Source organism: Vidua chalybeata, chromosome 4, assembly GCF_026979565.1.
Source record: "Vidua chalybeata isolate OUT-0048 chromosome 4, bVidCha1 merged haplotype, whole genome shotgun sequence".
Taxonomy (NCBI): Eukaryota; Metazoa; Chordata; class Aves; order Passeriformes; family Viduidae; genus Vidua; species Vidua chalybeata.
This window is the reverse complement of record NC_071533.1, coordinates 25,697,968-25,720,138: the sequence shown is the minus strand read 5'-3', so window position 1 is coordinate 25,720,138 and position 22,171 is coordinate 25,697,968. Positions and strand designations below refer to the sequence as shown.

Sequence of the window (22,171 nt, the reverse complement as noted above, 5' to 3'; positions counted from 1 at the left end):
CTTTCTTACTTGCATGGATGGTGTAAGGAAGAGGGAGAAGGAGGGTGGGAGGTCTGGGAAGGAGACAAGCGTTCTGTTATCTGAGAAGAATCAGAAACGAGTAGGTGGCAAGACCAAAGAAAGAATCTCAAGATCAGCACAAAGGAGATCAGCCAGGGCTGTAATTACAGTGATGTAAGTGAGAAGGATGAAATGGTGGGAGGGTTGTGTGGTGGGATGTTCAGAGGAAAGTAACGGAAGAGACATGCAAACAGACATGATTTAAGATACTGTGAAAGTTTTGGGTGTGGGGTTTTTGTTGGTTTGTTTTTTTTTTTTTTTTGTCCATGAACATTCAGCCAGTAATTGATTTTTAAGGTGGACCTGCCATCCTGCTTTTTGACTTGAACATGATTAGAGTGGTAAAGTCAAGGTGGTAGCATTAAGTTGCCCCTTTTCCAAGAGTTGTACACAGCAGGAAGCATTTTATGGCTTCACTGCTTAGGATTTAACCGAGTTCTGTAATCTCCAACCTACTGAATGGCCAATCTGTAAAACACTTTAGAGTGCTCTAGGAATACTGTGATCCTCTGCACCAGTCTTTGCTATTTTTTCCTGGGTTACTCCAAAGCGTGTCCTTCAAGAGTTGTGGAGCTGTCCCAGGAAGGATTTTGTTTGCAGTTGACATGGCCCAACACACTGTTTGAAATAACTTTGATTTATTGAAGAAATAACTCTTATTTATTTTCTTCTTTTGAAATCAACCAAGAGTGGAATTAGACCTGATAATGCTAAAAATAAATTGAGGCGAGGCGGAGGGAAGGGGAAATGAAGAAAGCTAAGATAAAGGACAATGTAGAGATCACCCATTGAGCACCTTTCTGAAAGGTGTTTTTTTACTTTAAGCACAGCTTTCTAGGGGATTTGTAAATAGGACCAATTCTGTCTTGGAAGTGGAGATTTCTAATTTCCTGTCAAGTCTGACTTTTGGAAGGAAAAAAAAAAGGTGATTTTTAGCATCTCATGAGTATTTTGAAATCAGTAAGGGAATAGAAGGGTACTAACAAAAATTCCTCTTTGTTCTGCAGCATGGAAATACTTAACTTACGGCTTGCTCTGTACAGAACTCTAAAAGGCATATCATTCAACATATGGCTGGACGCAATTGGGAAACAACATAATTTAACATTGTGTTTTGGCATATCTTCAAGGGCTAAAAAGAGTGATAGAGAAGCTTAAAAGACATCTGAAAACCTGTGAGAAATTTATTTGTGGCTTGCAAAATTCCATGACAATTAGCATCTATATTAGCAAAGCTTTCAAAACCAAGAAAAGTTGACTAATACTGATTTGAAATCAGAAGTACTTAAAAGGATCAGATTAAGACCATTTAACTTTGAACAATGAATTATCTTAACATTTTAAACTTCCTATGTGGAAATTGGAGCCAAATTTCAGCACAGAAGTGATTTTTAGGCAGTAATTTATGACTGGATTATGTTTTCCCTATTACGTAAAAATAAAAAGGAGTGAGGCTGTGAAAGCAGACTATAAAGTGGACCAGTCCACAGCCAGAATAGTGTGGAAAATAAGTGTCTGATGACTGTGGTCATGGTTGACCATGGGTTTCTGGCCAGCATCTGAGAAAAGAGATGCAAAGAGGATGTGGTACCTTCCTTTCTGAGGCATATTTTCAAACCTGGGTTTTCCAGTGCTCTTGAAATTGCTCCTGGAGTAGTTCAAATTGAAACAAATGCTCCACTCCTTCCCATAGCTTTTGACTATTCAGAAGCTTTAAACAGAGCTTGGAGAACTTGCACAGAAGCTAGTCTCTGTGAGAATGTGTGTGGTGATGGTGGTGCAGAGATTTGTCCTGATTGCTTTAAAAAATGTTTCCTGTGTGACCCATACTTCCCTATTCCCCATTTTGCCCATGAATAGTGGCCTTCAGCACAGGCAAGAGGGACAGAATGAGCAGAAGAAAATGTTCTGGATTGAAATATTTGTGTTATTTCAGATAGGCATAAAATTTCCATAGAAAATGAGTATAGCTCCCCATAGAAAATTATTATAGCCCTCAGACAGATCATGGTTAGGATTGAAGGGGACCTTAAAGGTCATCTAGTTCCAATGCCCCCCCACCATAGCCAGGGACACCTTCCACTAGACCAGGTTATTCACAGCTTCATCAAATTTGGCCTTGAACACTTCCAGAGATGGGGCAACTTCCCTGGGCCTCACCACCCTCACGTTAAAGAATTTTCTTCCTAATATCCAATCTAAACCTATCCTCTGTCAGTTTAAAGCCATTCCTCCTTGTCCTATCACTACATGCCACTGTAAGAAGTCCCTCTCCAGCTTTCCTGTAGGCCCCCTTTAGGAACTGGAAGACTGTTATAAGGTTTCACTGGAACTTTCTCCAGGCTGAACAAGCCCAGCTCTCTTAACCTATCTGCAGAGGAGAGCTGCTCCAGCCCTCTGAACCTCTTTGTGGCCTCCTTTGGGACCAGTCCAATACATCCATGTGCTTTTACTGTTGGGGACTCCAGAACAGGATGTAGCACTGCAGGTGGGGTCTCACCAGAGCAGAGCAGAGGGGCAGAATCCCCTCCCTTTCTCTGATGGCCATGGTGCTTTGGATACAGCCCAGGATACAACTGACTTTCTGGGCTGTGAGTGCACATGGCTGAGTCTCTTCCACCAACACCCCCAAGTCTTTCTCCACAGGGCTGCTCTCAGTCCATTCTCCAGCCTGTATTTGTGCTTGGGATTGCCCTGCCCGTGTCCCTCTTCATGGCATTCTCTCCCTCCTGTGTGTCCCTCCAGAAACTTAATTCTGACCTGACATTGATCTTGCTGGGGTGAAAGACAGAAGCTCTCCTCTCTTCCAGGCTCTCTGACATCAAAGAAAAGGTCAGAAGAGCAAACCTGAAGAGAAGCCACGGCCCCATGCAGGTGGCAGGTACAGAGGGGCACTGACACCTGCTGGGAGAGGTGCAGCAGAGCAGACCCAGGTCCCTGCTTCCCACTATCATCCTGATGGAAGTCCCTTGTGAAGGATAGGGAAGGGAGGAAGGGCTATTTTCAGTGCAGTCACGCTGTGGGAGGGCTAAGTGAGGGTAGTAGCAAAGCATAGGTTTTACAAATTAAAGAACATCAGAACCCTTTCAACTAGATAATCAGCATAGATATGGGATTAGAGAAATAAGAAAAAATGGTAAGGAATTTTGCAAAATACGTGCAGCATGGTCAGTTATGAAGCTGATCTTCAGCCTTCCATATTTTAACTTTACACTGACAAATGGAAAAAATAGGTAATTCAGGAGGTCAATATATGTGTTTGTTTTTGGAGATACTCAAGTTGCAGAACCTACTGTGAAATTAGTGACGCTTAATGAAGTTTGAACTTAACCACATTTTTGAGTTATTAAAAACCCCCTTACTGTTTCACTTCTGAGGTGTTAGCAGTAAGTGGCTTGGGCAAGAATGAAGGAGAGCAGTGGGACAACTATTGTTCTAACTCTTCCTGTGGGATAGGGTGGGGACAGGGAGTTGACTGCTGGTGCACCATTCTTCTCTGGATAAAAACGGTGTATTTTGGTGGATTTAGTAAACTCACCACCAGACTGAGAAGTCTTAGGTCATGAGAAAAACTGTAGAAACAAACTCTTTCATACATAAGATGTAAGGTTTTGAAGTGTTGTTTCATTTCCATTGGAAGCAAACTTCAGAATTTTAGTGTTTTTCTCATGTCTGCATTGCGGTTTCACTTTTTTTAGTGTATTTACATGAAAAATTTCAAAATGAGTTTTTTATACTGTGTTCCTGATGAGCTAAAAAGCAAGCTTTTATGACACTGTCAAAGTCCTTCCCATTTGTTTGTGGAGACTAAGTGTGGGTGAAATCTGTCTTGTAATTTCAACAGACTTGTATTCAGATGCAGTTCTATCAAAGCTTAGCAAACCCTAGTATACCCTAGCACTGAGTTTTGCTTCCATTTGCCTCTGATTTTAGAGATTATGTTTAAAGAGGTCTCTGATATACATGAATGCAAACCTAGCCATCCTGAAGACAAAACTAACCAAAAGAACAGAACAAAACCAAAGAGCCTTAACCATGATATTGCAAAAGTCACTGCTAATAGATCAAACCTTCTCATACCAGTCAGTTCCTTAATCCTCCACTTTAAGAATTATTTATGCAAGTCATCTTCTAAATCTCTGATCCTTTACCAGCTTGTTAAGACTGTACCATACAGACAGTTTTGAAAGCTTGCAGCTTGGAAAACTGTACAAGGAAGGAGGCCCATAGCATGGCCAGCTGAAGCACCACTGTTTGGCCAGTTAAAACATGAGCCTGGCAAGTCAGTGAGATGTTATGGACTCTAGTGAGAGCTTTCAGGAGAAGAGCTTTCAGCTCCTCCTTCCAGAGGTAGGAGCAAATGTTCACACCAGTGAAGGTGTCACTGGCACTGGGGTGTAGTGTGTGAGCAGGGTTAGAGGCAACTGAGGAAAATGGTACCAGCGACTATTTTTAAATTGGTGTTCTTGCCACAGGCGTCAGTGCAGTGGGATTAGGGCTTGAAGAGAATTAAGTAGGCTTAAGTGAGCAGAAAGACATAATTTCTGAAGTTGCTTCCTCCTTGCAAAAGTTACAGGATATGTGTTCCCTCATTAATATTAAGTTGTATCAGAGTTAAACTCAGGAGTTATGAGAGTCTTCTATCTATCCTTCCTCTCAGGGATACGTGAAATTGCATGTGGTAAAATATTATTGCCAAAATAACTACACAGAATTGGTTTATATGGTGTAAAGGCAAATGCACATACTAGGTGGGACTACATTTTGATGAACAGTTGGTTTTCTTCACATATGTGGGTCTTTTGAGGTACACAGACTTCCTGTTGTGTATTTTGGACCAGTAGAGATTTTATGATGAGATGAGTTAATTGCATCAAAGTGAAGTTGGTATTTTGAATTCTATAGTGGTTTCTGTGTCTTGTTGTCTTATGCTTGTAGTGTTGCTCTGTGGATGCCTGTGTGTAGAAGAGTTGATGGAAGCTCAAGAAGATATTCAGGTTACATCTGACTTGCCTTTGGTTTCATGAAAGCAACTATTTAAATTATTCCATGTATCAGAAGATTTAACTGTTGAGATTGTCTTTCAAAGTACTGTAAATTCTAACCTATGTTTAATTGTGGCAGAAAAAAAAAAAGATCTACAAAGGAAACTGTACCCGGGTTATTTCTTTCTTCTGAAAGAATTTTCACTTATTGCTTTAGCAATACCTCATGTTCTTCTCTGTTACAGCAGGTGAAAACTGAAGTAGCAATTTCAGTGCTCCTAGCTCTCAGTCTAGAAAACAAATAATTTAAAAAATAGTCTTCTGAATATTTATTATATGCCATAAAGATACAGAAGGGAGACAAGTCTGTTTCTTCCTCCCTCCTCGTCGCCTTTAGGATACTGTTCCGCTTTAAGAAGCTGCTAGAGACAGCTGTCTAGAGGCAATCTGGTTTTTATTACAAACATGGAGCCTCTCTCCCCTCCCACACCCAACAGGAAAAACATGTCTTGGGTCTTCCAGTAAGATAACTTTAAAGATTCTAGCTAAGTGATAGAGCTTGTAGTTTTGTGCTGCCTACACTGGGGGCCTTTGATAAGAGCCACACCTGCTTGGCATCATTGCCGTCAGCTGCACAAAACGGGAACCCTAAAATACCTGGGTGTTTTCCATGCTGAAGCTAATCTGCTCTGGAAGAGGTCTCTGGCTTGGGAAGGCTGGGGGAGGAATATTCCTGCTGCTCACTTAATGCATCTAGCTGAGGTCAAACTATGAGGACAGAAGCTAGGACTCCAGGCCCCACCTGTAGTTAATGGAGAGGTATTTTCAGGGGCAGTTAATTCAGGGCATTTAAAACAGCAGTGAATAATTTGCTGTTGGAGTCTCCATTCACAGTTAGCAGCAATGGACCAAGGTTAAAAGTAGCAAGGGAGATGGAGGGGTTAGACAGACCAAGAAAAACTTCATAGTACCATAGTTTCAACATGGCAGCATCTGTTACAGTTTTATGGTACAATTTTATGTCATTTCTTTGGATACAAAGGCAGCTTAAAAAGTTTCCTCTGCTGCCTGCTGGTATCCAGCTCTTTAAGAGAGGGCTTTTTCCTGTCTCCCGTAGGTCTCTCCATCCATGTTTAGTAACAGCTTGTAGGACCCTGCAGCAAATTGGATTACTTAAATGACTGGGGTTTTGTTGGGAGGTGCTTTTTTTGTTTAGAAACAACAAGGGTTGTGGAGTGTTTGTTTGTGTTTGCCCTGAACATCTCAAGGATCTGGTTTGGGCTAAACCCACAAACCATGGCACAGCTGGGCAGGAAGAGGAGCAGACTGCAGCGCCGGCATCTATCTGCTTGCGCCTGAAACCCTCTCCAGCTCTGCTGTTAAAGAAAATACAGAGGGACTTCACAAACACCATGAACTGCCCTGATAAATAATGCCCTGGTTTTGCATAGCTGGGTTTTTGAAGTATTGAATAATACTGACAGTATTGGCTGACAGTAAGTTGAACACGTTCGTTTTGGACTTACAAAGAAAATGATTGTTTCAGCTTTTGGGTCCCTAAATTTGCCATGTTGTTTGAAGTACTGGATTAAAAGATAAGTTTGGAGATGAACATTTTTCTTTTTTTTTTTTTTTAATACATGTAACTGCCTGTTATATGTAGTCTTTTGTCTCCTTAGAATTGTATCCAAACAATGTGATAGGGAAAGGCATAGGGAAAAAAATACCTCATTTAAAATGTTTAATATCCCTTGCCCTCTGTGAAGGGTTAGGTATGTCTTTTACTTCATGCTTATTCCTATACTGACCCAGACATTTCTGACTTTTTTCTATAACCTTTTTGATTAGCATGACCTGGATGAAGCTGCATAATTCTCTCCCTTGCTCTAGAAAAGTAAAAGACCAGAGGAGGAGAACAAGACCTTTGCAGACCCACCCTTCATCCATCTCATTCTGAAGCATGGGGAGGACTTCAGATCCCCTTGTGATCCCCTCAGCCACTGAGCCCAGGCTTGCTAGGAGAATTCAGTTTTACTGTAGCAATTCCTGAATTAGATTTATCACTTCGATAGTAAGGCTTTTCTTTTTGCACTTCATTATTCTTGAATCTTATGTCTGTTTCTTACTTGAGGTGTTGTTTTCTTTTTCTTTTTTCCCCTTTCCTCCCACAGTCAGATGTACACTGCAAATGGCACAGACAGTGCCTCCTATTGTGGCTCAGGCTCAAGACTTCACATATGTAAAATGTGACTTGCAGCACTTTCTTTGAAGCCTAACCACAGCCAGGGAGCTGTAATTGCAGTCTTTGATTTGTGCCGACTTCACTTGTGGATTGGGCTTTGCTAGGGCATGCCTCGCCTGGCGAGACTTCAGCTGCAGCCCCCCAGTGAAGCCTTAGATGTGGGAAGTCTTCAGTCTCTTTAGCACATGCCTGTGGTTTCTTGAAAAGAATCCTGATTTGACCTGTTTTATATCTGTAAGGCAACACCATCATCACTCGTATTTTTTAGGTATTATTTGGTTTATCAGCAGTAGAAGCAATTTCCAGCATGTAGCCTTAATGTGCAGCAGAGGAAAGGCTGGGTTCTAGATACTGTTTTCAGGATAGCTACTCTATAATTTGCTGTACTGCTTGGAAATAAAAATATGTGGGTCTTCCCTGTGCCTGTCCCCTTTCAGAATCACAGTGGTGTCTGCAGCCTCTCTAGAGGAGCTGGCTATAGTTAGGAGCTATGGAAGGGAGGCAGGCGCTGCAAAAGCTGTCTCTGGATTGAGAAAGAAGCAATGGCCGCTGTTGGAAAAAGCTGAGGGCCAGAGCAAGGACATGGTCGTTATTTTAACCTCCTGACTTCAAAGACAGCTTGCTGGTAAGGGAAAGGGGGAGGAGGCAGGGAACCATCTCAACAGAAGAGCATTTCATTTCCTTCAGTGAAGTAGACATTCCTGGCTGCTAATGGGGAGTAGCTCTGAATCACAGCGCTTGTATCAGACTGCTGTGAACTACTGGCCTGGCGCCTCAAGGCCATTCCTCAACAGGAAGCTGAATGTTTTCGTGTAAGACTGAGAGGAAAACCTTCCCAGGAAGAGCAACCTGGACCAAACCTTTGAAAATCCGGGATGAAAAGGCACAAAATAAATATAAAGCTGCAGGGTGCTCTCCCCAGTGTTTCTGTGCTGTTTGCTTGGCCTCTCTTTCGTGCTCCTTGGAAAGGTAGAGCCCTTCGTAGCTCTTTGATCCGCACGTGTTGCGGAGCACTGCACTACTTTATAAAAAATTTAAAAAAGGCAGGAAGCTCAGGAGGCTTTTTTTAGTTGGGACATGGGCTGGTTTTATGAGGAAATAGGAACTGAATTAGTCAATACAGACCACCTCTGTTGAAACTGCTGGTTTGCCAGTGGACTTTTAGCTGTGCTGTTTAAGAGGCCTCAGTGGCTTTAAATGTCCTTTTGTGGCTACCAGCAACAGATGTAAGTTATTCCTTGTGTATCAGGGATGGCACTACGTGGGCAACAAGGGAGTCTGCATCAAATCTAAGCTATACAGAGCAGTTTGCTATAAATTCATGCTGGCCTTTTCTGCCTTAGTCTGCAGCTAAACTTAAGTGTCCTCAACTTTCCACTATAACAATTGGTGACCTCTGATAAGGAGTCAACTTGCTTAGTAAGATTTTGGGGCCTCAGCTTATGCTGATTAAAATCAAAGGGTACAAATCAGTTTTAGAGGCTTTCTACCCTGTACTACATGAGGCTGTGTAACTCCTTACTCAGGAGCTGCCACGCTACTCAGCCACTGTGAGCCACTTTGTGTGGTAATGGTTGATATGGAAGCTGCAGCAGATGGAAGGTAGATGCTTAGTTATAACTGGCCCTGGTTTAAATACTGCTAAATGTAATGCAATGTAATTTGCTGATTGATTCAGCTTGTGGCTCTTGCAGGCTTAAGCAGTCTATCTATCATGATTAGTCTAAAAGAAGTTTGACTTGTGGTTTAAACCATTTCTTCATAAACTTGTTCTGTCTTGCCTTGTGTGACTCAAGGTGCTGGCAGTGTATCTTTATGTGACTAAGCATTTTGTGTCTCTTCTGGTGAAAATTCATTTGCCTTCTCCACTGAACTGCATTCTTGTGTGAATTTCGATCACTCAAAAGCTTTGCTCATTGAACCTTCTACTTATTTGGCAGTTGAGTAGTACATGGAAACCTAGAGGTTAATGTTGATTTTTCTGACATACCAATAATCCCCAAACAGTTACTGGAGAGCATGTGTCCATGTGTAGAAAAACATCTGACTCGTCGGAGAGATTTTGGGTGGAGACTCTGTTATAACCCACTTGTCTGGATCAGAATGGCAAGGGTGATGATTGAGTTGGCAATTTCATAAATCAGCTAATGTAACTCAGAGACCTAGACTGTTCCACTCTGGATAAGCAATTCCTATTAGGCCTGCACTGTGGGCCATTTCACATGCTCTAAGACTATAAATCCTTCCAAGATCTAGTGAACTTTACTGCTAGGGAGGAGACCCATGGTTCTTACACAGCTGGAAGATGTTCCCTACCCCACTGAAGAGCAGAACAAATCCTCCCCAGTCATGAGGATGGATGGTAGAATCAGTGTTCACACAAGCCTCATCCACCACATTCCTCTACCAAACTGCTTGCAGAAGACAGCTTTTTTTCGTGTCTGCAGGGAGTAGAGCTTGAGGCTCTGAAATAGAGTTTTAATTGACCTCAACCACTGCACTGCAGTACTAAAGCCCGAGGATGTCTAATTTTGTAATGGTATCTGGGTCAAACGTTGTAGATAAATGAAATCCACTACTAAAGGGAAGAAAATCTGTAATATGCTGGATGTTTAAAACCCCACCTTTCTAGTTGGTATCTCTTTACAATGCAACGTACTTTCCATAAATATAGTTGCAAACTTCAAGCAAAAGCAAGTAGTAATAAATTCTGCATTTAACTTTGACATTGTAATGCACATTCCACTAATAGAGCTGTAAGAGTTACAGTGACCCATCACCAGCTTGTTTGAAGAATTATTTTTTTTAAAAAAAAAGGCTTCAGATAGTCTTTATCACTCTCTCTCTCTCTCTCTTCCCCCCCTCCCCTTTACCTGTAGGTGGGAAGAGAAATGCTTTCTCAACTTGCAAAGCAAAGGCGGCGACACCAGGACCTCTTCTGGAGATGGAAGCTTGTTAAACCCTAGGTGTGTCCTTCATCCGCACAGACCACCCCAAGGAGTCTGTCTAGGATGTCATTCACCCTGATGTCACTGCTAGAGACACTGAATCATAAAGACAATCACTGCCAAAATCCTTCACAATCACAAGGTCCAGCCCCGATATAAATAGAGCAAATGAGCTCCTGGGTCAGCAGAGCAGCTTTTGTCTTCACCTCTGCCTTGCACTCTTAAGCCCCCGTCTCATCTGTGTCCATATTGAGTCAGCAAACACAGTAGCATGGCTGTCTGTGCCTGCTTCAGCCAGCAGAATTACGTAGACCACAACTGCCCCATACAGCACATCGAGGGATGGAATTTGCCTGGACCAGGATGACGCGCTCAACCTTCTTTTTATTTAATGGTGCGACAGGATCAATTTTGGTTTTAGCTTTTTTTAAGAAACTTGAATGCTTTTATATTTTAACTTTTAGTTTGTAATTTCTTTGGTGTATATTTTACTAGGTATGAGCTTAAACAAGTGTCAGAAATCTGAAATACTTTTTAAATAAAAGGAATTTTTCTTTTTTTTTCTGCCAGAGGAAAAACCTGTATGGAAAAAAGGTGGCTGTTTTGTTAAACTATTTGTAACAAATAGTGGCCTCTCAGTCTATATAATACAGTGTCCTATAGAACTAAATAAATGTAACAACAGTCAGCTGGTCAGTAGACATGTTAGTCTTGCATCATCTACTCTGTAAACATAAGCAATACATCCAGCAAATCTGACTGCAGTGAGTTCTCCTTCTCACCCATTCCCCTTCTCCTTGTAAAAAGCCCAGCACTTGAATTATTACTTCAATTGTTCTGTATTTGTATCTGTTTTTGTTAGCCTGTTAGTGGGATTTTATGCCAGTTGTTGAAATGAGCATTGATGTACCCATTTTTTAAAATAGTAAGGCACAGCCTTTGCCAAAAATACTGTCAACCAATTTTTTTTTGTCATTCCAGTTTGAGTTAATGTGCTGAGCATTTGTTTTTTAATAAAAGCTTTGTAATAAAATGAAAGTTAACTGTCTTTAAAATTGGCTTAAAAAAAAAAAAAAAAAGTGGTTTTTGCTAGAATCCCTCAAAGGTAGAAGCAAGCTCAGGAAGGCACAGTCACTTGTAAGGCTGAAGATTTCTGGCTCAGTCTTCTGTTGTAGGAAATACAATGTGTCTGTTTGGCTGTTTGCTCACCTGAAGTGATTTTGGAAAATGACTTTTTCTTTGAAAAGTGAGCAGAAGTCTCAGTTCCATACCAGGAATAAAGGAATGGGGAGGCTCAATGGTCCCTTGTGCTGCTCAGTTAGCTTTGGCCTAAGTGGAAGTATTAAGGATCCCTCCATCATCATTTTCCTAGCAAAATCTTAGGGAAGGGAGCAGTGGTTTTAGGCTGATGATCATGAATATGGATTTGCTTCTTTCTGGATGCGCTCCATGCCCACACAAGAGATAGAGGCCTACAGTTAAATTTCTTGTAGCTGTATAAATTATTCCTCAGTCAGGGACTGAAGCCGGATGCAGAATCAACTGTGCAAGACCTGGTTTCATGGTCTGAGATCCGGAGTCAGCATGGCCTGCCTATGCCAGTGGTGCCTGGGAGATGTTCCTGCCATAGCAAGCAGCACAGCGTCCTCACTTCTATTAAGAGTTGTAAAAAAACCCAGGCACTGGAGCCATAGATGGAACTACTCCATTGATTTGTGAGTGAAAAAGAAATATTATGAATTGTACATTGAATCAGCATTCTTTATATTCCAGCTCCCAAATCTTGTTTGGTATGAGACTGGACTGTGTCAAGCTACAAGAATTGGCATAGGTCAGTTACTGCCTAAGGAAGCTTTGGAACTGGATTGTTTACAAATGACCCTTTAACTTGGTTGCATAAGAAATTTCATAATCAGAAATGTTATAAAACAACTTCCTCTTAAACCAGTGTGCACTGCAGATTTAAGGCTGTAACCAGCATATTAGTTCTTGCAATATTTATTTCTAGCAACTGGTGATTATGTTAAAAAAAAAAAAAAAAAAGAAAAAAAAAAGAAAAACAAGTGACCAGGCTTTCATATGGCAGGAGACAATATCTCTTGAGAGAATAGCAACTATATACTGGAGTTTTGCAAGACTTGGCTATGTTTCCATTCAATTATCCCAGCCTTTGCTGGAAACCTGTCTGGCTTTTGGTTTGGGGTTTGGTTTTGTTTTTTAAAGGGGAAAAACGGCAAGTACTTAGTGCTGAAATTGTTCTAAATCAAAGATTACTGCAGTGAGATCTGCAAATTACATGTTCCAAAGACAACATTTCTCTTTAGAACTTTATAAAACATGACTACTTCATTTAGATTTTGTAATGGCTATTTAAAGAGCCATTTATCCATTCTGAAAAAAATTGTTCCCAAAGGAAGTGTTAGCTTCATGTAGCACATTGTCCCCAGTACACTGTTGTGAACAGTTGCCCGCCTTAAGGACGGAAGGTCTTTCAGCTCTAATAGTGAAGAAAAAGAATTTGGGAGCTAAAAATAATATCTCTGCTGTTAACATACAGTGAACAAGCAACATGTGTTGGGCTCATTCATAGATCAAAGATCTTTCACATACAGCAGCTATGGGAAAGGTTAACTAATATGCAAGGCTTAGGATGCTGCCATGAGAGCACCTGAAACAGTAACCCTGCTATCCCGGAATACCCCCTGTGACTTGGGTCTGTGTCCACTCCTGCCCTCCCCTGCTAATTGGCATTTCGGTCCCCTGTGGAACCAAAAGAGCCCTCACTGTACTGTGCCAGCTTGTCAGTGGAGACAGATGAGCTAGTAAAGATAACCAAGTGGTGATGGTGCTACCCTGGCAGTAAGACTAGGTTTAAATCCTTGTGACATGGAACAAATTATTCCAGGTGAGACTCAAAACCAGCACCTGAATTCCTGATGTGCAATTTAGGCAGACATCGGAATCTAACCTGGTCTCTTTTGGGTGCCTGAGGAGATGACTATCATGTATTTCCCACAGAAAATATCTTCAAGGATTTAAATGCTCCTACCTAATGGCTGAGTTAATTATCCAGGCACTTCTGTACAAGCATTCACAAACCACTCTCTGCCCCCACACTTGGTTCTGTGCATGTACTAAAAGCAGTTCCTGCAAGGATCACAGCACGGGTAGCCTAGTTCATAGACACAGAGCTATCCCAGTACCTAGGAAACACACAGCCTTCCCCCTTCCCTCACCAAAACCAGCAGATACAGAACAGGGGAGTTGAGCCAGGATTATTTACAGTTAATCAGGCCAACATCACAGGATGGTCTGGCTCCTCATGCTTCTGGATTGCCTGGAGCAGAGCCATTTTCCCTGTGTTACATAAAAGAACAATGCTTCAGCTAACTTTGGCTTCTTATGCAGCAAGTGATGACAGATTCACTAGTTGTGCTTATAGGGACTCACCAGCTCTACTGAATTATCTTCCGCTTTGGATTAGGCAACAGAAAAAGCAGTCACTTAGTTTGATGGCTGGGTCAATTTGCAGAAAATGTAGGACCTTAAGGACCCAATCCTTGCTCCAGGCTCTAGGACAGTAGAATCCACAGCATCAGTTGTCTGCACTCCTTTGAAACCAATGCAGTTCACAAGGCTTTGAAGCAACCATTCTGTTTCCTGGTGGCCTCCTGCTCTGATCTACATGGCAGCTAATCAGGCTAAAGCAAGACTGGCAGAAAATGAAGGACACTACTGAGACTTAAGAAATGGTTTGTAACCTCTCCCATAAGGCAGCTGCAGTTTTTTCCCTTCATTTGCAAGGGGACTAACATGCAAGGAAGCCTCTCCTTCAGAATAAGGACTTAACACAAAGTAGAACATTAGAGGGGAAATAAGTAAGTCCATAAATAGCCAGAAGTCTGTCAGCTATATATATATATAATACCTTTCTCCTGAGTCAGGTCAGTGAAAGACTACTGGGCTAAAAAGGAAGTCAGCCAAAAGGAGAAGCTGTAACAGGAAAATGGTTGGCTTATAAACACATTCCGAGATGAAACCAAAAACCTAGAAAGTATGCCCAAACACATTCATTTCTTCACAACACATCAGGAAGAGAAACTCTGGATTAATGTATGAATTTACCCTCTGAGTCTCCTCATAGATATGAAGCTCAGGTTTAGAAAGCCAAGCAAGCAAATGGGCATCTGCCCAGGAAAAGGAACATATGTGCCAGAAATAGGGGAAATGAACCTCTTAATCACCAGTTTTTGACTGGGTCAAAACAAGGACTGAAATACTGCTCCCCATCCTCCCAGATAAACAGTCATGCCTTCAGGCCATGGATTTTAAATGATGGCTTCTCCTGCAACAACCATGCCTTCACTGAATCACAGATGTCTGCTTGGCTGAGATAACAGTCACTGCATACCTGGTCTAGGAACCCTAAGAAAACCAAGGTATTCTTCTTGTGAATGCTGTTCTACAATTCACATTTTCATAAACTCACCCATCTCACCTTCCAGAAACCCAACAAATACAAATAAGAAACAGGTTCATTAACCTGTCAGCTATGGAAAATCAGCATAAACCAGAAGAGCTAGGAGAAAAATTTCTGCTTCATACTAGAAGAGCAACTCACCCCAAAAGTGGACTGTACTGTTCACTGTGCTGAGAAAAGGTAACTGACATAATAAAATCTTCAGCAGAATAAGAAAAATAACATACTCCAAAACTTAATGATGGTCAGAAGAGTTATTTGGACAGGCCATTCTTTGAATTTGTACAAATTTCCTACAGCTAAGAAGAGTGGCTAAAAAAGTCCTACAGGATACCTATTTGGCTGAGTTAGGACATCTGTGTCTTTTAAGACAGAGAGAAAAAGCCACACAAGCAAGGACTCAGATCTTGACGAAGCAGAATGCTATAGAAAAATTAGCTCTTCTTGGCACCTGCCTGTGAAAGCAAAGTGCTGGGTAACAAAAGAGGAGACAGCACACAGCACAACATGGCAGTGACTACATTCTTTGACTGAAAAAAGCCCAAGATGGACAAGATTCTTACATTCTAGTTTTTGCTTTTGCTACCCTGAAATATGTTTCCTTTTTACTCTTCTCTGTGAAATGTTTAATTTTGTCATGATTAACATCAACAGCAACAACTTCTTTCATTCTACACTCTATTAATGCTAAATTAATAGGCAGTAATCATATTTGCAACTAAATCATGTGACAGAACAGCCGTTGCTTTTTTCCTATAAAAAGACCTGATAGCTTCAAACTGTACTCAACTTTTTATGACAATAACCTGAAAGAATTTACAATCAAAACATCCTAATCTAATAACTCTCAACAAATTTAACCATGAATGGTTTTATCCACTGTTTGAAAATTCAAATTTTATAAGGCAGATTTCACATATGGTCAAAGTTTCCCTTTGAGTGGGACTGGTATAACTGCATGACCCAGAAATCAAACCACTCACAGCACTTAGTTAATCACTGAGCAGTCTAATTCTGCCTATACTGGTACTAATATTGAATTGTTTAGTAAGTGTGAATTTACTGAAATTACATACTGAAAAGTAATTGCAAGCCATTTCTCAATATTCAAGTAGTTTATTCCTTTCTTCCCTCTAGTCCATTTGATTTCACTTATACTCTAGGCCACTTCCCTCCTCCCCCTGTCTCCTGTGTTTTGACTCCTCTGCTCTTGGCCTGCCCTCATTAGCAGAAGAGCGCCCTGCTGACGGAACAGCTTTGCTAACTGCTCTCGCTCATTCAGAAGCAGTTCCCCCTTTCCAATGACCTAATGCTGGATTTCCTATGAAATCACTGCTAATCACATCGATTTTCCTATGAAAACCTAAAAAAAAAGGACTTAAATCTAGCACAGGTCTAACACTTATACTGTATTTTCATTCTGTCCCGTTTGGAAATAAATACAATTTGAAGGAAGAAAGGGAAGAAAGACTATTTTCTAGACAAGTGAAGGAAGAATTCCCTGCATATGTGTTCCCCAAGCACATTTGAAGGATGGTACTTCCTTAGCTCCCAGGTATGTTGTGAGGATCAGATACAATTATATGTAACTCATGTAAACCACAGACAGAAGAATTAAGAGATTTTTAAATGAGATGCATACAGCTACACTACAGGTATAGTTGTCATAACAGCTACCACACAATTATAGAAATGTGGAATATACTGTATTTATCAACCAAAATGCAAAGAATTCTTCAGATCACCTTATTCCAGCCATTGTCTCACTAGCTTAACCCTTTGCCATTTTTGGGCAGGAGTTAGCTCACTTTCAGAGGCAATGGCAAAGAAACCCAGACAGAACAGAGAGAATAAAGCACAAGAGAAAGCTGATGGGTGTGGATTTAAGAGTTTCACCTGAGCTATTTTCTATTGGGCACTACTGCTATTATAGCATTTACACTGCCATGACCCCAGGGAAGTGTGGAGAGACCCATGCTTAGGCTGAGGGTGTAACTAAGTAGAAGCAGCAGCTCACAGGAAAGATGAAAGGGAAAAGTGCAAACACCAGTTCCAACTACACACCACTCTTATCTGAACAATGAAGATTAGGCAGGACTTCCTCACCTGTCCCTTTATTACCAGATTTCAAACATTTTATTTTAGACATTGTGGCCAATTTTTAATTAAATTAAGCAGAAGACAACTCCTAACCAGGACTGAAAAGCCTGCCACATTCTTTGCAGCATACAGTAGTTGGGGTTGAAGGAAGTCCTTGCTAATTCACATCTTGAAATCACTTCTAGTCAAAGGTATCTAAAATCCTCTAACACATGCTGGATTTCCAGCTACCAAATATCAAACTTTGTTACTTCTCTCTCCATTTCCCAGCAGACCCAGCAAGTTCTCTAAAACCACCTCCTTGCCTGCAGAAGGTAGAGAATATGGCACTCCTTTTAGATTGATTTATTTCCCAGTTTCAATATAAATCCATAGCAAGTTGAGCTGTGTGCTTGTGGACTAGCACTACTCTCATAATATGAATGACATGAAATTCTGAGTCAAACTGATACCAGCAATAGCTAAGCCCAGTCTTATCTGTCACTGAAACAGTTCATTCCCTAAAAACACAATAAAAGCAATTTTTCAAAGTCATAGTTTTCACTAGAAACTTTCCTCCTTGTAATGTCAGAAATGTCTACCACTGTGGAAAAGCTCTGGTCTTTGCTAAAAAGCAATGAGTCTGGGGGTACAGACAGTGCCAATTGTACAATCATTTGACATACTCACCATTGTTTGCCATTATTCTCCCCTTCCACCTCTATTTCAAATATCATATGTCAATAGGCTAAGCAATTATTTCAGCTGTAAACATGTGCAAATAGTATTTAAAATATAACTCTGTCTTTGAGTTAAACTATATGTTCATCTTTTGATCTATGACAACCAAATGTCCTTACAAATTTAGATCCAAGTAACAATACTGGCTTCAGTTCATAGATTTGCCAGTTAAGCATCAGCTTAGGCAACAATAGCTTTCAGTCTTAGCCAAAAATAAAATGCTAAGTCCCTAAGAAAAAGAAAGACTTCTTCCTTGGTTTTAAGTAATGTTTTTGTTTAAAGCAATAAAAAAATGGTATCAGGAAAACCACTAATGTGAAATTCATAGCATCTTTTCTCTGTCCCCCCATATTCTCTCGTATTAAAAGAAAAAAAATACCATTTTAAAACCCTCATCTCTCTAGTACTAAATTAATTAAATTCTCCAAGTATCTTCTGTCTCTTACTCTAAAGGAAGCTATTTAAATGGCCATTCTCAATCTCACACTTCACACACACTGCTATGTTCTTAAAAGCACCCTGACTGGTTTCAGAATCCACAGCCTCATTCAAATCAGCTCCCTCTCAATGAACTATTTCCCTGCACTCCATTTCACCCATGCTCCTCCTCAAAGGACTCACAGATGTCTTTTAAAGCACTTAAAATTATTGGGGTGTCCACTGCTCACTGTCTGGCACTGATGTCAGAAGCACTCAGAAACCCATCCATAAGCAGATGGGATAACCCTCTGACTCAAAATGAAGTGAAAGGAGAGGGTGAAGAAATCAGAAGGCAGTACCTTTTTCTGACCATTAGAAGCACAGTCTGATTGCTACTGTCTGAAGTTACTAATTAGCAAGAGCAGAATTTTATTCCTGCAAGTAATTGTGTTCGAGGAATTAGACAAAGAGGAAACAGAGGAAGAAAAGTATGAAAGTTGCTGTTTTCTTTCACATTGTCTCAAGAACTGAAAGGAGGTGGAAGAACTTGCCATCAAAGTCCATGCCAGCTCTTTTCTAATATTCCCCATTATTTTGGAAATTAGGTTCAAGATTTAAAAGTAAACTAGGGCCCCCAAAATCAGGCTCTTCAATAAATGCTTTTTTAAAGCTCTGAGAGGGATTTCAGTGCTGAGAAGAAATCATAGGAAGCTAGATGCCTCACCTGTTTAGACATTCTGGAAAACATCACTAGGCTTCCAACTGAAATAAAAGGCTTTTAGAAATTGCACCCTAAATTGTAATGAAAAAAAGAATTTGAACATCAGCTGTAAGGAACACATTAGCCCTCTTGACATATTCAGAGAAATAAAGCAGTTGTCAGAAACAGTTTACCTTTTACAACCTCTTTAGAGAAAACTAACAACTAAAAAGCCTGTGAAATACAAATGCAGTGTATCTTACACCTGCTTATGATTGTGGCTGTGCAGGAGTCAAAGCAGCAGGTCTCAAACAAAGTTAATGTAAAGTAGGTGAAGATTCTGAGTTGAAGCAAGGGCTCCCTTCCAATGACTGCAGTGCTTCAATCCATGTCAGGGCACCACTGCATGCCAAGGAGTCAGGGATCAGTGGTCCCTTCCTTGGATTATATGTTACTTACATAGGTCCTGCCACCAACAGAGCAGACAAATGTCAGCCTGAGCCTAACCAAGATCCACTTACTGTAAATGTGTGGTTTTACCAATTTCTACTGCACAAATGTTTAATAGGTCCATTTGAGTATGCAAGGATAATTAAGGAAAAAAAGGGGGTTTTATTTGGTGCTAATTCACCACATGCAAATTCCAGCTGTTTACTGTAGACCTACCACCAAGCATACACTTCTTCCCACAGCTCATCAGAAAGCCTCTTGCTGGTTAAAGTGGTTAATCCACAACATTTTTGTTGCTGAAGCCAAGACTCCAAATGGGGGGTTTAAGTTACTAATGACAAAAAACTTGCATTCTTTAACTAGCGAATACTGTAAGGGTTTCTCCATTTACAGAAAACCACCCAGAAGTGGTTGCTGGCAGAAAAAATGGACCAGAATAGAAGAAGCTGTTACCAGGCAGGACAGAGATGCACAAAGCAAAGCAGCAGCAAACAACAGGCTAGGAAAAAATCCTGTTATCTGGCAGCATGGGACAGCCAAAGTAAGCGACAAGTTCCTTAGTGCCCGCCAAGCAAAAGCCTTGTGCTAAAATATCCTCCTGTGCTGCAGCCAACTTGCAGCCTCTGAGCCCAGGCTGGAAACAAAGCTTGGCCTTATGCCTCACTGCGATGCCTTGTGCCACCACATGACAAAAAAAAAAAAAAAATGGCTCCTTTAATAACTAGGTTTGATGTTTTGTATTATTCCTGCCCCAGAAGCAACCAAAACTTCCAGCCAGCATTAGAGCTTTATGGTGCTGGTTTCTCCAAAATGCACTGCCGTGAGATATTTGCAATTTATGGAAAACCAAATAGAAAACCTCTAGGGGAATCAAAGAGAAGAGTGAATTGAACAAGTGCAAAGTTGCTCCATGGGCATACAAACCTAAATCTAATATATTATCAGTAACACCTGACATAATCACAGATTGTTCTATGATCTCATACATTTAAATTAAGACTCTGCATAGCATTGCATTTATAAACAAACAAGTATATTGGATAGTAAATGGTATATAAAGAGTGATTTCAGTTTTGATGTGAACTTTTGAGAAGATCAAAAAGCTCAAGGCAGATCATTCTACAAATCATCTTTACAGTTACCAGATTGTGTCTCTACTTAACCCTTCTCTAACAGAATTCAGTAGAAGCACATCCCTCTGGCAGTGAATAACAGAAAAAGCTACTGAAGGAACATATAACATGAAAAGCTATAGCTCTCAAAAGAATCACAGCATCTGCTTTTGCTCCTGGTCTCAGCTCTTCTAAAAAGCACAAAGAAAAGGCATTATTCAGGTCAGTTTTAGAATTGCTCACATGGTCACAAACTGTAGTGAATAAAAATATTGAGATGTGGATCACTGCTGTGGTAGAAAATAATGTAGAAAAGAATGTAGCACCACAGCTATGGGTAGTTCTCTTGAAAAACTTAGCTCCAAAACTGTCAGCAATAAATTATTAGGAAAAGTTGGTCTCTACAAACCACAGAAGCTGTGTGTAGTTTGTCCACATCTTTAAAGTCACTTGGTATTGTAAAGGGGCTTCCTCTAGATGCATTAAGAAGCATGTATTAAACAACAGAGAGTGTCTGCTAGTACCTCCCACCTCCTAGCACCACACCCGGCCACAGGAATACACTGCATTGCATTAGCTTACACCTAACTCACTTGCAGACTTTACTGACCAAAGCCTGGCACAAAGTCAAGAACATATAAGATCTTTTCACATCAAATCACCTTTAGGGCAGGTAAACAAAACACCTATTTTTCAGATGGCCTTCTCATTCTAATAACAGATACAGATTTAACAAGACAATTGTATGTCATTATTCCCCACTTCATACAGCAAATATCTTCTTTCTTGCTTCTTCACCCTGATAAACATTCACTAATTTATAATAAGTGGGTCTCCAGAAGAGATTGGTTGATGAACCTCAAAAGTTTCACAGATACCTGGAGGTATGTAAGAGCCCCATCCACAGAACAAGCCACCAAATATGGCTTGAAAAGAAAACAAACTCAAACCACAACTGAATCTCATTTAGAAGCCACTACCTTGCTTTTCAGAGACCTGATTCACTGCTGAAGTGCATGGCTGGGAGTACTGGATCTCATTGCTCTGAAGAGCCCATGCTAGATGCTGGAGTTAACTCCTGTTAATTGGTTTTTGAAGGATATTTGCATTGTCACCTCAAAATCCTTGGGTCAGATGGCTTGGGGGACAAATGCAATTCATCTATGAAAGAAAAAAAGATACCTTTCCAAGTTATTTTATGCAGTTGCTGGTTCAATCACTTCTACACACTTAATTCCTGTTCAGATCAAACTTTACTGCCACCTCTTGCACTTTATTCTCCATAAGCCACTCCTGCAGAGCACCCTCCTCTGCCCAATAAAGATTCTGCTTTCAAGTCCCTGTTTAAAATTTGCTGTGCTCCCGTTTTCTCCCCCGCCGTGTCAGCAGCTAGGTTGACCACAGATGGAGCACATTTGGCAGCTGAAATGACCCAGATGCTGAATCTGGAGCCATCTTCCCAGCTGCAGTCGCTGGGCTCCTGTCCGACTCCTCAGCTGCTGGCTGTCAAGCTGCCCTCGAGCTGTGCCAAGCGTACATCCCAAAGCTTTGACCAAAGTGGGGCAAATGCTCTAAATCTGTGAGGCCTGCTGACAGAAAGGATAATAGACTAAAGGTTTTAAAAGTAGGCAGTGAGGGAAACCAAACACCCTTCCCTCCTTTCTCTTCTATCCCTCATTTGTTTTCACAATCTCTTGTCCACTATTAATAAAAATTCAAGGACAGCTGAATGGTGAGAGCAGGTCTAATGTACCACATCCTAGTCTGAGGTACTGAGGTACGCAGGAGATTCCCCTTCATCCACACTGTGTGCAGTGGAAGGTGGCTCATGTACCTCTGCTTCAAGTCACAGCCACAGCAAGGGATGGGAAATAATTTTTACTGAGGAAAAGGTGGCAACAGACAATTCCTTTATTTCATTACATATTCTTTAGGCTCTCTAGAAATCTTTAAG

The 22,171-nt window shown here is 40.9% G+C and overlaps 1 protein-coding gene across 5 annotated transcripts in view; it reads left to right on the top strand.

The window, feature by feature from the left end:
• LEF1 (lymphoid enhancer binding factor 1) overlaps positions 1 to 11,278 on the top strand; it is a 71,110-nt gene extending 59,832 nt beyond the window's left edge. For 3 of the 5 annotated variants that reach the window (XM_053941057.1, XM_053941053.1, XM_053941054.1), the window contains one exon: positions 10,167 to 11,278. In XM_053941057.1, the coding sequence (XP_053797032.1) occupies positions 10,167 to 10,246 (80 nt within the window). In that variant the 3' untranslated portion in view covers positions 10,247 to 11,278. The remainder of the gene's footprint in view (positions 1 to 10,166) is intronic. The other 2 variants (XM_053941058.1, XM_053941055.1) reach the window with 1 other exon arrangement.
• The last annotated feature ends 10,893 nt before the right edge of the window (positions 11,279 to 22,171 follow it).